This window comes from Scaptodrosophila lebanonensis, unplaced genomic scaffold (genome assembly GCF_003285725.1).
Source record: "Scaptodrosophila lebanonensis strain 11010-0011.00,11010-0021.00 unplaced genomic scaffold, SlebRS2 tig00000024-arrow-pilon, whole genome shotgun sequence".
NCBI lineage: Eukaryota > Metazoa > Arthropoda > Insecta > Diptera > Drosophilidae > Scaptodrosophila > Scaptodrosophila lebanonensis.
In genome coordinates this window covers 17,364,088-17,379,080 of record NW_022060538.1, presented here as the reverse complement: position 1 = coordinate 17,379,080, position 14,993 = coordinate 17,364,088, and the positions used below count along the sequence as shown (strand labels likewise).

The 14,993-nt window shown below is 41.5% G+C and overlaps 2 protein-coding genes across 2 annotated transcripts; one reads left to right on the top strand and one right to left on the bottom strand.

Moving 5' to 3' along the window:
• Positions 1-1,338: 1,338 nt before the first annotated feature.
• On the top strand, positions 1,339-2,475 carry LOC115621370. Its single transcript, XM_030514996.1, has 2 exons — positions 1,339-1,719; positions 1,783-2,475. The coding sequence occupies exons 1-2, from the start codon at positions 1,455-1,457 to the stop codon at positions 2,160-2,162; spliced, it is 645 nt and encodes a 214-aa protein (XP_030370856.1). The 5' UTR covers positions 1,339-1,454; the 3' UTR covers positions 2,163-2,475.
• On the bottom strand, positions 2,338-5,408 carry LOC115621369. The gene is made up of 5 exons (XM_030514995.1): positions 5,164-5,408; positions 4,340-5,098; positions 4,096-4,225; positions 2,570-2,894; positions 2,338-2,502 (listed from the first exon to the last, which is right to left on the bottom strand). Exons 1-5 carry the CDS (start codon positions 5,406-5,408, stop codon positions 2,372-2,374), a joined length of 1,590 nt encoding a protein of 529 aa, XP_030370855.1. The 3' UTR covers positions 2,338-2,371.
• Positions 5,409-14,993: the final 9,585 nt, after the last annotated feature.

Sequence of the window (14,993 nt, the reverse complement as noted above, 5' to 3'; positions counted from 1 at the left end):
CGGTTTATTTCGATACTGTACACAAATTTTGAACTTTTGGGTGTTTACTGCCTCATCATAAAAGAAAATGTGAAAAAAAACTTCTGCATTCTCGATTCAAATATGTATGTAGATATGTTTGAATGTTAAGACTATGGCTCCAAAATGTCTCGCACGCCGGAACTGCAAAAACATATGTAATATCACCCAAATACAAAAAACTGAACCCTTCTTAAGTGTAATTGTAGATGTGAGTTGGCTACACAAGCTGCCATGACATTCAATGAATGCCAGCGACTGAAAAACGATGATTAATTCGAAATAAAGAAAAATTGGTGGGGGGAAATAATGTTTATCAGTTTTGTTTACATTGTGGCCGCTGTTTACAAACAAAAAGCAACTAACCCGCTGTGGGGACGGTAAGTGGGCGCTGACTTGTGACATGATCAGCACTCGGCTGCACTTTTCGAAACGCGAATTGCGAGACTGTGACATTCCGCCTATCGAGTTACCAACAACAACAACAACAACAAATACAACAGTGGCTACAACAGTATTTAGAAGCGCTTTCCGCTGTGCCAGCGCTTCTTTTGCATTTGTATGGGTAGAAGATAAATTATGTGTACAGTGATCGAGAATTGTAATTTGACAAACAGACGATTACGAGTAAATGTTAATATAGTGTAATTTAAATATTGAATAATATTTTAAACATACATATGTTTAACAATAATATGAACAATAATCAACTATAAGCTGGCTTAAAATGTTTTAAATTTTTCAACATTTTCTAATATTACAATTATTGTTATTAATATTACCATTATTTCCTTCAATTTATTAACTCTTATTTTGATATTGCTAAAAAAAAAACCTAATCGAATATAATTTAATTATTATACTTATTTTGGTATTATTTGTAACTTGTTGCTTTTATTATTTTAATACTAAAGGCAATATGATCACTTTAAATATGAATTATTATTTTTGTTACTTTTTTTAACAACACTTTATTTTTTTAATTATTTATACTGTTAATAGAATTATTAGCTCGAACATTTTAATTAAGAGTGAAAATATTTCAATAATGTATATACATATGTATGCATGTACTCTGTTTTGTCAAGATACATGTGTGACGTAATGTAGATACTATTATATTTACATATGGGCATTATTCTCACACACATTGGGTAAAGCGAGCATAGCGGAGGGAGTGGTGGGAGGCGCGTATTAAGCACATTTTAATTAATAAGCAAGACGCAGCTCGCCGCCAGACTGGGGCCACGAGGAGCAACAGAGCCGGCTTTGGCTCAGTCTTCGAAGTCGTGCGGCCGTGAAAGATGTGGAGCGGCACACAAATCGGAACAGTGAGCGGCAACGTGACGCCCAACGCAAGTAGCCACCCCACTGCTAGTCCCGGGTTAAGTCATCATCGTTTAGCGTGTGATAGTTCGATTTAGAATCGGATCGACATGTGCTGCTGGTGTGCACGTGTTTATTGGACAGTTTTGCAAAACTTATTTGCGCGTCTCTGTAACTATCTGGTGGAACAAAACTGCCGTTGTCGTCGGCGCTGTTGTAGTTGTTGCGTCGGCTACAGGCGTCAGATTAGCGACGCGGGCAAACAAGTTTCAGACAGTGACGACGATGCTAACGATGACGACGACGGTCGACTGAGAGAAACATTCAGATATCAACAGCAACAGCAGAATTCACAACACGATTATGTCATAGTGGGTGAGTTTTGTTTCGATTCAAATTTTTCGCCACTCCACCAACTTCCACTCTTGTCCGATGCAGACGATGCCGACGCAAACTATGTGGAAATCGAGCAGCGATCAATTGAAACCGAGTCCTACTACTTCACTGTCGATCGGGCCACAGCGGAACGCATGCTGAGGGACAATCGGGAAGACGGCGCATGTCTGGTGCGTCCGTTTAAGGCAACCGATTTGTGCATCAAGTACATTGTTAGCATCTATGCAGCAGAGCAGTTTTATCATCTGTTTGTGCGCCAAGTCGACAGTCGTCAACGCTACGCCATTGGGCAGGAGAAGTCCCACGAACGCCACTTCAATTCCCCCTGCGATATTATTGAATACTATACGAAACACTCCCTACTCTGCACCAACAAGCAGCAGAGCCAGTGCATCCTCTTGAAGCCCATAAGTTGTGCCTAAAAATGCAAGTCGCTGCTGGTCTACTGGTCTGAAAACTTCCATTCAGCCTCGATCTAGCGCTTAGGTTCAATTTATTGGGTTTAAATTAAACTATGTACAAAAGTTCTAACCCAATATGTAAATATCGAATATGTAAATTAAGCAATATACGAGTAAGTAATAACTAAACCTTAGACAAACTGCCTTCGAGTTGTGCCTTTTATGGTGCCTTAGGTGGCCACGACGGCCTTGAACATGCAACGATTGTTTTGCATAAGTGCTGGCCAGAGGAAGGCCTTTATCAAGTCAGAGCGACGATCAGACTGTGGATGCCGTTCGTGCTTCTCGGGACGCAGAAAACCTGTAGGAGAAGCAAAAATCCAATCAGGGAACAATTCAATTAAGCTGAGAACTAAATGCCCGTTTACCCAAATTGAAGTCTGTATCCAGGTAGTAGGGTGCCTTCTGATTGATCATGCGCCAGGCTAGACGCACACAGGCGCTGACGAAGTGCGTCAATGGTGGACAGGACTCCAAACAGGGATACTCGTGCAGGGTGGATAGCACCTGATTGAATACCGAGCGCTCGATCTCGCCCAGCGGGAAGCTGTTGACCGTTTCATGCAGATGCTGGCGCACAGAGCGATCCAAAGCCAGCGTCGTCTCGCAGCTGCTATCCAGGGCACAGTTGAGTGTACGTCGCACCTCCAACACCTTGCGCTCGCGCATGCCGTGGCAGAGTCGAAAAGAAAGCTGCGCAACAAATGTCAATCATTAGTTCAATAACTGCCCACGGCAACGGCCGAGGCCTGTTGCTGATCCACCCAATCACTACCACCGGCATGTAAAACATCTTGCTGGTGTCATTCATCTTTAGTTGGTTTCAGCCACTTGACGCCAACGCTGAACATCGAAAGTTTGCAGGCAACTAGTTGGCCGAAACCGAAAATCGCCAACGTAATTTCTGGTACGTTGCCGGCACATGGCCCGAGGCGCTTCACTTTCTCACATTTCTTCTACAAGTATAATGCCTAATCAGCGTAGACAATCTGCGGGAAGCCACTCCGGCTTGCACCAGTTTTCAATGCGCCACAAATTGATATTTTGCAATAACAATTTTGTTGCTTGACAGGATCTGCAGAGCCGCCAGGCACCACAGACTGGCTACCGCGCATAATAAATATGATTTCTTCTAGTAGCTGCTGCTGCTTTGAAATTGAAAGTAAAGCACTTGGGATTTGCTGTCAGAAGGCAAGTCCATCAATCAAAAAGATTAAGCGTTTTAATTGCCAATCATTGCCATATTTTCTTTCACATCTAAAACATTTTTTAACTTACAAATATTTAATTACTAATTTAATTCTGTAAATAAATATATTGGAATATTTTTTTCATTTCCTTTCATTTCCTAAATCTATAAAATAAATGCTACATTATTTTTGAGCATCCCTTTAATTTGCAGTGCATTTCGAAACATTTTCGAAATAGATGTGTGCGCTTCTCATTCCAACTCTTTCCAGGATAAACTTATTATCAAATTCGTGAGCTATTCTCATATGAAGAACTTAAAGCTGATTGCTTTGCGTTGATTTATATTCAATTACTCGGAAAAACATCTGGGCCCTTCTCCAAGCTTCTCTAGCCTAGAATTTAAGCTAAGGCTTTCTTTTTTTTATTGACAATATTAGCTTGTATTCGTACATAATTTTCAGATAGCTTGACCATCCTTAATGCTGTTCATACCAAGTATATTTTATTCAATCATTTCATCATCAAACTTTAGATATAGCGAATAAGCCTACATACTTGTATATAGAAAAACTTTGTTTTCAAACACATGTAAATTAAATTCAATTCATCTGCGATTTTTTCTGCGATTCTTATACCAATAAGATAAGTATTCTCCACTTCCGTTTACTTTTCGAACATTTAATTAATTAGGGAACACACTTACCACAATCATAGAGAACAAGATCTTTCCCTTGAGGCTTTGCGCCTGCTTCAGCTGCGGCAAGCTGTCCAATGCCTCCAAAGTGTCTGCTCTGTTCTCAATATACAAATTCCGATACTCTGACACCATTTCACTGCGAAGCAAATGAAAGTGTGGACAGTGACATGAGTACTCTTCAAGCGATTGATAGATACGCTTGTGTGGGAGAAGAAAAAGCGAACCATGTCAAGAGCTAGAATTCACTTACCTGCCATCTTCGCTGGCCGAATCATCAGAGTGGTAGCCATCACTGCAGCTGCTTCCGCCTCCGTTCGCATTCGCACCTTTGGGGGCTATCAGAGGACTGGGTGGCACACTTTCCGGACCCATCATGTGCAGCACCACCTCACAGCCGCGCGAGAAATTCATAAGCAGTCCGGCTGCTGGCCGCTTCTCGATATGTGCCTGTGCGTCGAGACGCTTCACCTGCCCAACACATGTGAGGACCTCTTTGTCGTTCTCCACCCGTTGTGTCAGATTTTCAACCAGCGTGATGAGCTGTTTCAAAGCCGGCTTATCGAGCATGGTCAGCAGCGTCTTATTGTCGATGAGACGCTGCTGTATGTCTCCGTAGTTGATGGCCAGCAGACGCTGATGGGACGAGTGCGCAGGATCCTGATTTACTGTCACCATGCTCAGCTCCTCCAACTTGTGTATGGCCATTTTATATGTGTCCACATGTCGCTGCAACTCTGTCTTGAGAGCCACATGCAGCGAAATCAGCTGACCCGAAGCGTCCGTGGTCAGGCCATGCACGCCCAAGCCCTGCACGGCATTGTCGAAGTTTCGTCTGCGTTCCCGCACCGCCTGACGCAATGAGGGCTCGAACTGAGCGAGTGATTGCAGAAGCTTGGAGCAGCGTTGCTTTAGACCGGACTCGTGGGGATTTGCAAAGAGGCGCACCAGATGCCACACTACCGATTCAACCGGCACTTCCGGCTTCGGTGTGGTATTAAGTGTGGTTAGGCTGCTTCGAAGGAATCGCAAAAACCATCACTAAAAGCGTCGAAATAGATCACCAATGTCACTTACCGTGTGAAGAAGGATTCCAGCAGATAGGCACTGTGTGGCAAGTGTTCCAGCAGCAAATCAATGGGCAACTCGGCCATGACCGAGCGCAAAACCGAAGGTCCCAGGCGGCCCACCACTCCGGCAGCTTCGCGATACTGACGTCCCTCAGAGAGTAGCATAAGGCGGCGTAGGACTTGCCGTGGACTGGTGAAAAATTCGCGGCCATCGCGCGATGGTCCGCGAATGCGTTCCCGACTGTCCGCCATGTGCACGGACTGAGAAATGGCGTCCTGGTGGTTCTTCAGCAGCAACTGTTTCCTGTCGGCGATTCGGGGGTTTTGTAGTTGAGCTACACTGGTGGATGACTTATTGGTTCTAAGTACAATTATGTGTGAATTGATGGGCGCGATTCTTTTTACAAATGCAGGAGCAGAACTACATGCAGATGGACAACAAGTCTGAGAAGAAACTGAGTGCTTACAGCAGATTCGGTTCCATGGCGTGCGGTCGTTCGGGCGCCTCGATGCCTTCTCTGAGCTGCAACATAAAAGTGAAACAATGTTAGCTGACACATGTATGTGATAAATATCTTTAAAGGAAATCTGTTTATAAGAATCCGCATGCAAACAATTGCCACTTTCTCTGGCGGGCCACATAATTTATCATAACTTAAGGCGGCACGCGTAATCACGTAGCGGGAACCGATTCCGATTGTCTAGGAAGTAAATACAACAACTGCTACGAATATACGCGCACGTTGTGGGAGCTTTTCCGATACAACAAATACCAACAAGGAAAACATGTGCCCCCAACAATAAGACACGACGCACAACAGACATGGGCAACATGACTGTTGGCGACTTTCCTTCATGGAAACCACTCATAGTACTGGCGCATACTTAAAAACTATTTACAATTCGACCGCAAATATTTAAACGATTTCTTGGCACAACAACAAAAATTCTATTAAAAACAACTCTAATGCCACACACACAGAAAATGAAACCCACCATCAAAACACACTTAGTTGACTTACACTTAAAGAAAAACCAACATTACTTTCATAATTAATCAAAGTTGTTGAGATAACGGGCCATTCCTCTATAGATCTTTCAAACCACAATAGCTAGGAACAAGAAACTACACATTCAGACCTTTCTATTCCGCATGGTTTTGAGAATGCCTCATTATATTCTGAGGTTTCATTTTACTTATATGTACATATATGTGGGCCTTGAAACTATTAATGGAACTAAAGGACCCAAGGCTACATGTTTTAACATAGTTTTAAAGAATATAATTACTAATTTGTATTACAAGAAAATGTTTAATTGAATTATTAAGTTGTCGTTTCCTCTTTTCGTCTCTCGTTTTTCTTGTTTCACATCTTCTTTTCGACTTCCTTTCTAGACTCGTATACTTCATATATTCTCCATACATGTGATGATTTTGGTGGGCTGTTGGCACTACGTTGCCAGACATATGTGAAGTAGGAACAAACAGACAACAAACAAACATATACTTATGATATAGAAACAAACGCTTTAAATATCCTTATAAAGTACACATTACACAAGAAGACGACTCTAAACTCTAAACTAAGCGGAAGCTACTGCTCGACTGGGATCAGGACTTTGACGGGACACTTGGTAGGCCATTCCTATTCCGCCATACCTCGACGTCCCTACAATAACTTCTGTTGGAGCTGTCGCGTTGGGGAAGAGGATGAAACGTTCACCCCTCTCTTCTGCAACTGCCCGACACACCTTAAAAACCAACTTCCTCCCGAACCTATGAGCACTATTCACGAAAAAACCAAAAGCATATCCCAGAATACCTACCCACCTTTACTTATTTGTTTCGTAAGTTAAAAATTTTGAGAAATATATTCCGACAAATGTATCTAATAACGATGGGAGACTCTTGTATTTTTTTAAGTGTACCACAACATTTAAATCAAGTTGAGGCGCTGAACCAAAACTGGCGGCACGATGCACACTGGCCAAGTGGATAGGAAATACTTATGTTTGACTTCCCAAGAACTTACCAATTTATGTTTATCAACATTCTCTGTACTTGTTCGGTACAAGAGAACCACCCAACCAAGGCAAATGAATAAGCATGGCTGAGTGAGCGAGTAACTAAATGAAATGACCCGCCCAAAGAGTTCAGACAACGTGCATTACCACCGACCCAAGAGCAGCTCCACAACATCTACATAGATGTATAAACGGAATATGGTGCGGTTGTTGACTTATCATTTGTGTTGCTGTTCTTGTTGCTGTTGTTGTTGGACCGTTTTACTGCCAAATGGCTGGCTTAGTAAGCCGCACTTGATTTCCTACTAAATGCGCTTTGGCAATAGTTTCTTGAGCCGCCGTTATGTTTCGGTGCAGGGTGTGTGTGAGAAAGAATTTTTTTTTTTTTTTTTTTTTTGATTTTATTGCTCTTTTTTATAGCGAAGTTTGCATATTAATATATATTTTCAGGCGTTGGCAGTGCAGCTTAATTAATTGTGCGCAGCTGGCTGGCGAATTATTGTGGGAAAGATGCTGAAGCTGCGATATATTTTTACAATGTAGAGTGAACGTACAACAGACGTGCGGACAAGTAGATACGTGTTGCCAAAAATCGGCGCAGGATTAGTTTAAACAGCTTAAATCAGATGTAAAACATGCTGCTCAGCAAATTCGACAGATCAGCACGTAGGCAGACAATTCACTGTTGTAACTTCCTTTGGTTTAGAATGGGCAAAAACAATGGACAGGTACCAGCAGCAAAAAAACAAACATAAAGACTGAACAGAAGGAGGAAAGACAGAAAGATAAATACTATAGAAAGAAAGGGCGATGATTATAATACAATTACGATTACGTGTCTAGCACGACAAAGGCGACAAATTGAAAGATGCCATCAGAATGTGAGCCGGGCGGCAATAAAAAAGTGGGCGGTTGGGACTCAGCATAAAACATAAAACAGCTCGCTTGGCTGAGTCGCATTATATAAGCTCGGCTTACGTGCGATCGCTGCCTGAGAACTTTTGCTTGGGTGACAAAACGGAAGCCATGTGTGTCGCACATCTCGAGAATACCCGCCTCTTACCAACTTCACTGACGGTTTAATGAACCTTGCCAAGCAGACGGCCGGCCAAAAAAGTGATTTTATTTGTTGTTAGAAGAAAGAAAAGCAAGCATAACTCTTTTTTATAGTATTTTTTCTTTTTCTTCTTCTTTTTTTGTTATTACAATTTGTCGTGATGTTGTTGAGGATTTATGTTTATAGTTTTTTGCGAGCGACTCACCTTACGGTTAACAATCTTCTAATTACCAGCAGACTCGCATGCAGTCAAGCGACTTTTTCTGTTGGTTTCTTTGATTTCAGTCAAGTGTTTTCCATCTGTACTTGTCATAATTGCGAGCATAACGAGCTGCCGTGTGGCTGCCATTAAGATTTTATTACCAATCTGCCATCGCATGCTGGGACGCAATCAGCCACCTGCTGCCAAAGCTGAGGCAGTGCAGCAATTAGACAGAAGCGAACCGATTTCGAGCACAATTCTCTGGCGACTACCGCTAGGTCATAAATCAAATACGCGCCTTAATCAACCTTAGCACCTCTTGACCCCAAAACAGTGGCAACTGCTAACAAGTGAAACAATGTAAAGCGATTTTCTCCTAAAGCTGATTTATTATTGTAACGTTGCGCACAAATTTTTGCATAGTTACGAAGAAACTTTTTTGTTTAATAAGACATCGCTCCAAATTCTGCCACAAAGCCAGATACACACAGTTAACTGTTTGGCCAAAAGCTTCGAATTGAGGCACACACCTAAGCCATAAAATGGATGAAAGAGTTTACTTGTTTGACTGACTGATGCTGCACAAAAGCATCGTTAACATATTGAGATCTTTATTGATTGATTTTTATGGAGAAGCATGAATTTAAATGAAAGATTAAACAAAGAGACATGGTGTTAGGCGGCCGTTGGACCCGCGAGCATTGTGTTACCCACATACGAAAATGACTCAGAGTTGGGTCAGCGAAGACCCATCATTATAATTTGGCGGTGTGTTTTGTCTTCAACAATTTTATTCATATTAGGGCGCATTGTGGTTTTCTTTTCGAGAACTACGTCGCTCTTATTATAAACACAAATGAACAAGAAGTGGCCGCTACACTTATGTATGTTTGTATGTATGTATGTATGTGTACTATTATTATTATTTGTGCCGCGACAAAAAGTGGGTTAATCTTATTCAATTAGAATAGACAGCATAAAACAAATCTTTTTATACACAACTGTGTAAGGCGCTTAACTTGTTGCTAATTGGATGCGGAACCAGCGGTCCACAAGTTAATGTTAATCGCGTTGTTTCTGGGAAAATCTTACTGGAGTCTTAAGGCAAACTAATTTGCATAAATTAGTGCAAGTGAAGCCAATGAGCAGCGCTAATTACGACTGCATAAATTCAGAGCATTGTTATTAATAATGGTCATACCTTGGTCTACGGACTATCCCCAGTTGACGATTTTCCTACCGTCACAGCGAGTTTTACAGTTTCACAGTTTTCAGTTTCCTTCAACGGCACAACAGAGTTTTCACTTCCGAAAGGCAGCCGAAAGCATTACCAATGGAAAATAGTCAGGGTCAGACACTAGAATGCAACCGCAAATTAAGCGGGTCGAGGCATCAAAGCCACAATTCAACAACGGCGACAACAAACATTTTTGCACTTCATTAACTTTTCGAACATTTGCGGAAAATGCCACGGGAAAATTCTTGTTCGTCTTCCATTCACGGCTTCTGCCTTGCTGGTTTGTTGCAACTGACGCGATTTACCGTTTAACAGGCAGCGGCGCACGCGCGATACAACCGCAAACACAACAACAACAACTACTACAACAATTTCAACTGTCAAGTGCTTACAATTCCACAGATTCTTTCACTTAACGAATGGAGAAGAGACGAGAAAATTACAACTCTGCGCGCCACACAACCGATTGCGGTAAAAGTCCAAAGCAGACTGACTGAACGAATGTCAAGAGCAGAAACTGCTGCTGCGCCAATACCGAAGTTACCATTGCAGGTAACTTCGAGAGACACAGGCCGACAAAGAGAGAGAGAGGGAGAGAGAGCACAGATTTTGTCGTCGTTGTTGTTATTGAATGGAGTGCTCGCCCAAATGTAATGGCCTAATGGTCGCTGTTGGTTTGTTTTTCCGCAACGAAAAGTGCAAGCCGTTTGCAGATATGCCCGCCATTTGGCATTTGCCGATTGTTATTTTAATTGCAACATTAAGTGGAGGCACAAGGCTAATGCCACAGCTCAGCCTCAGCGTAGCCGGTGTTCAGGCATTTGGTATTTGGGTTAGTATGTGTGGTTTGGCCTCCTAGGTATAAGTGGCTAGGTGAAAGAATTATGCGCAGCCTTTCTCGAAAATTGCCAAAATGGTCAACGTGTTAGGTAAAAGCTATATATACACACTCATCTGTAGTACAGTATATAGTTTTCACAATATAAACATAATAGCTGAGCGTGTAAGCGAAAGGCTTTCAATATGTTGCACAGCCGATTGCCGATGATGCAATTGCGAGCAACCTTTCAACTTTTTTCTTCGCAAAAATGTGGTAGCACATTTCCAACCAATTAGTCTTAATTGCCATACAAAGTCATTTTACAAAAAAAAAATGCCCCCGGCATAGAAGCAGGGGCAGCAAGTTGCTCGCCAAAAATGAAACGAAAATTAGTGGCAAGTGCTTTGTGGTATGAAATACCGTAACAAAAGCAAATGGTAAACTCCCATACATTTTTTTTTTTTCTTAAAATAAGCGAAAAATTAACAGAGATTTACGGCAACTGATTAACACTCATTGCCATATGTATGTATGTGCGACTTTGTATGCAGAACCATGAAAAATGGAAAACCTTTGGCAAGTACGCCGACCTAGCTGGAAAATTACAACATTTTCACGTGTTATTTACTCGCAAATGATACGCAATTGCAGACGATCCATTTGCCAAGAGCAGCAACAAATATTGTATACTATACTATAAGACAATTAAAAAGCAGCCACCATGGAGTGTGGAGGGGGGGCATTTATTTGCGCCAGGGCTGCTGATGTGGCCCAAACTGCCAACTACCAAGGTGCTACCATTTGCATTTAGCCGACCCAACAGGGCGTTAAGTTTCAACATAGACATTAAAATACATACAGTTATCGCTTTGCATACATCTAGTAGGTAATCACGAATATTTGTGATGTGTGGAAAACAATGAATGGGGGGGGGGGGGGGGGGGGGGGGAGAGGCTGAGTTAGGAAAATAAGGTGTTAATAAGTCAAGGTTGCTACTAGTAGCAATGCTGGTATTTACTGATGCACTTCGCTTCCTTTCTAAAACATCGCACATTTCACTTTTCGCCAATTGTTGCAAAAAAAATAATAATAATAATAAATAAGGGGAAAAACGCAAGCATTTCACTAGGAAAAGCAACAACATCTGCGAATATTTGTGCGAAATTGTTAATGCCTAACACTATTGCCACTATTTACAACAAAAGCAGAGCGACAATTTGTGCATGTCTGGTGATCGCTCGCATTTTGAAATCGCTTACTAAATCAAGTAATTAACTATTTGATTTACTAAACGCATAAAACTGTCAACTTGCCACGCAGCGACAACGCTTCATGTAGTAACTCCAAATGTAAGTGTCAGTATGTGTGTGTGCGTAAAGTTTTTTTTTATTCATATGCCGCGAAACACACATTTCACTGGCACATATGAGATGCTCAACAACAACATCAGCAACAGCCATATGCCGCCATTTGTTGCAAACGCATCGAACTTGCTGCTCCTACTCCTATCTGTTGGTTGCATTCATTGGGCTGCTGTTACTTTTTTCACTGAATGACATCTCTTGGCAATACGTTGCGCCGATTTCTCTTTCTTCGAAAAGTTTTGCAATAATCATAAAATTTTAACACAAATATTGAGCAAAGTAATTATTATTAATAAATGCCAAGCCTGATTGTGTATGTCTGCATATGTGTTGCCGCAGCTCAGCAGACACATGGACAACCTGGGATGATGAAGCGAAACTATGCAGAAACATTTAAAAACATTGATAAACACAATTATTTATGAACAATCAGTTGCTAGACCTCCATGCTCTACAAACAAAAGAAAGCTCGCTTCTAGAAGCCTGACGGACATATTCATTCATATTTCATTTTCATATATTTGAAGTGGTTTTATACGACAGATATGTTTGGCCCATATTTGAAGAAACAAACAAAATATCAGTTTACCGATAGTACTATAGTATAGTACACCTATAATTCTGTTTTTATACGGTAGATTTATTACTAAACAAGAGAGAACGCTACAGTCGAGCAAGCCCGACAGTGTAATACCCTGTACCCAGGTAAACTTCCGTCACTGAGTTATATGCGCCCAAAGCAGCAGCAAAAAGAGGAAGAAGAAGAGCAAACTTGTTGCTGCAGTTTGTGGGGGTTGTACTGGCGAGTATTTGTTTCGCTAATAACTTTTCTTAGAATTGACAGAATTGAATAATTTTATACAACAGTAGACAATTATATATAAATTATGTGTGCAAAGTTTGGTTTAGGTAGCATTTGAAATGTGGACCCTATTGACGAAATTCTGCAGCGGGGGAAGGGGGGGAAAATTAAAAAAAAAATAATAAACTCGTCCTCACTCGGACCTAGGAGAATCTGGATGCCAACTTTGGTTATTCTAGCTTTTATAGCTTCTGAGATCCTCGCGTTCATCCAGACGGACGGACAGACGGACGGACATGTCTAGATCGATTTCCCTCGTCACGCTGATCAGGAATATATATACTTTATGGGGTCGGAGATGCTTCCTTCTGTATGTTACATACTTTGCACAAACCTAATATACCCTTTTTACCCTACGGGTACAGGGTATAACAAACTAAAGTCGGGTGTCCCGACTTTGAAATACTTGGCATACGGACATATAATAACTAACTGGGTGTATTTGCATTTGATCAGGATGACAAGGATGACAAGACGAGTCGATATAACCATGTCCGTCTGTCTGTATAATAAGTTTCATTATGATAGATAAATTTGAAAGAAAGTTATAGCCATAAATGTAATATATGCCCAAGCTCTTCCCGCAGCTATTGTTGTTGCTGTTTCTTGACTTAATTCTGTTCTGTAGTTGTAATTCTGTTGAGCCCGCTCGACTCTAGCATTCCTTTCTTGTTTTTCATTAAATAAATTACATTTGATTCAAAACCTGTTGACAAGTATACAAATTATTAATTAATTACAAATAAATAGTGTTAATTCCAGCTCTATATTAAAAGATTTATGGCTTCATCTTTTAAATTTCTCAATATATTTATGAGCTGGCTTGGTTATCCATGACCCCGTTTCACATAGCGGTCATAAGCTGCATCAACTGGCAAGAGCACGAATATTTGTTGATAACAATCTACACTAAACAATAAGAATAAATGAAAACCGCTCTTCCGCTGTTGCAAGTTAAACGCTCTTTTTTTTATTTAGAAAAGAAACAAAAAAAATAAATAATTTTCTCTCATTGTAGTTCGTCTATCTGGAGTTGTTAGTGCAACAATGGGGCTGCCGAGGCAGCCCGTAAATTATGAGAGGAAGGAAGGTGCGTAAAAATAATGCAATTTCATGCTGCCATCAGCGTCATCAATAGCTGGGACTCGCTGCATGCAACAATTTATGGCATTGTATTTGTTGTGATTGGAAATTGTTGTACACACACAGCACAGGGCAATTCTTTGATACTCGTATGTAGAAAGTTTCATAATGATGGCTACGACTACTGAGAAACACTGTTGCCCATAACAAATAATTAGCCGTGAAAATTAACTTGCCAACTTGCAATTCGAAAAATGTATTAAAACACAAAAATGGCCAGCAGAGTTGCGCTCATCGATTGATGGCCAAATGCGGGAGAAAATCCAAAGACAAGCACATCATATGGCTGACATGTTGCAAGAGCCATTGCAGCAGCTCCTTGACAGGCCGGGGACTGGGACTTGGACTGCGGCCGAGACTGAGACTAAGACTAAGACGGCTGCCGTTTGACAACAACTTTCACAAAACTTTTGCCCGAAACTGGCTGGCGGCTGTGATTATGGCGATTGCCGCGATGGTCGCGATGGTCTCGAATGTCCCAACCGGCCAACAGCGCTGCCGATGCCGTACAGCAATTCTTATTACAGAATCAGGTGCAACTTTTGCTTTTGCTCTTACTTTTAAGCCTGATCTGCCCCTCTGCTCTACTGTTGTTGTTGGATCATGTCAGTGAACTGGCGCAATTAAGCCTCACGTTTGGTGCGATGAGGTGCGGTGTGGTAGAGTGCAGTTCAATTCAATTCAATTCAGTTGACAGTAAAAGTCAGCAGGAAAAGTGAGTGCATTGCTCGACCTACTTTGGCACGTGGAAATCTTAGCAAGTGAGAATATTGCGACCCAACTATTGATGATGATCGTTCTAAAAGAAATGAAACACAGCTCTAGGCTTAAATTTGTTGGATACTTGTATATGTATTCAAAATGGAAATGATGAAAAGTGGGTGGCCCACAGCTTGCGGCTAAAGTAACCCAAACTCAACCCGAAAAAACTAACAAACAAACAAATAAATGAAAAACAACGAAACGAAGCAGCAGGCAAAGTTACAATCCACACACAGTCGAGCTCACATGGCGCTCAGACGAGCTATTGGCGTGACTTAATGATGCATAAATCAATGTTGTTTGAGGCACGCATCTGCATAGGCGCACGACGGTGGCTTATTAAGTTTCCACAGAACTCTTTTGTG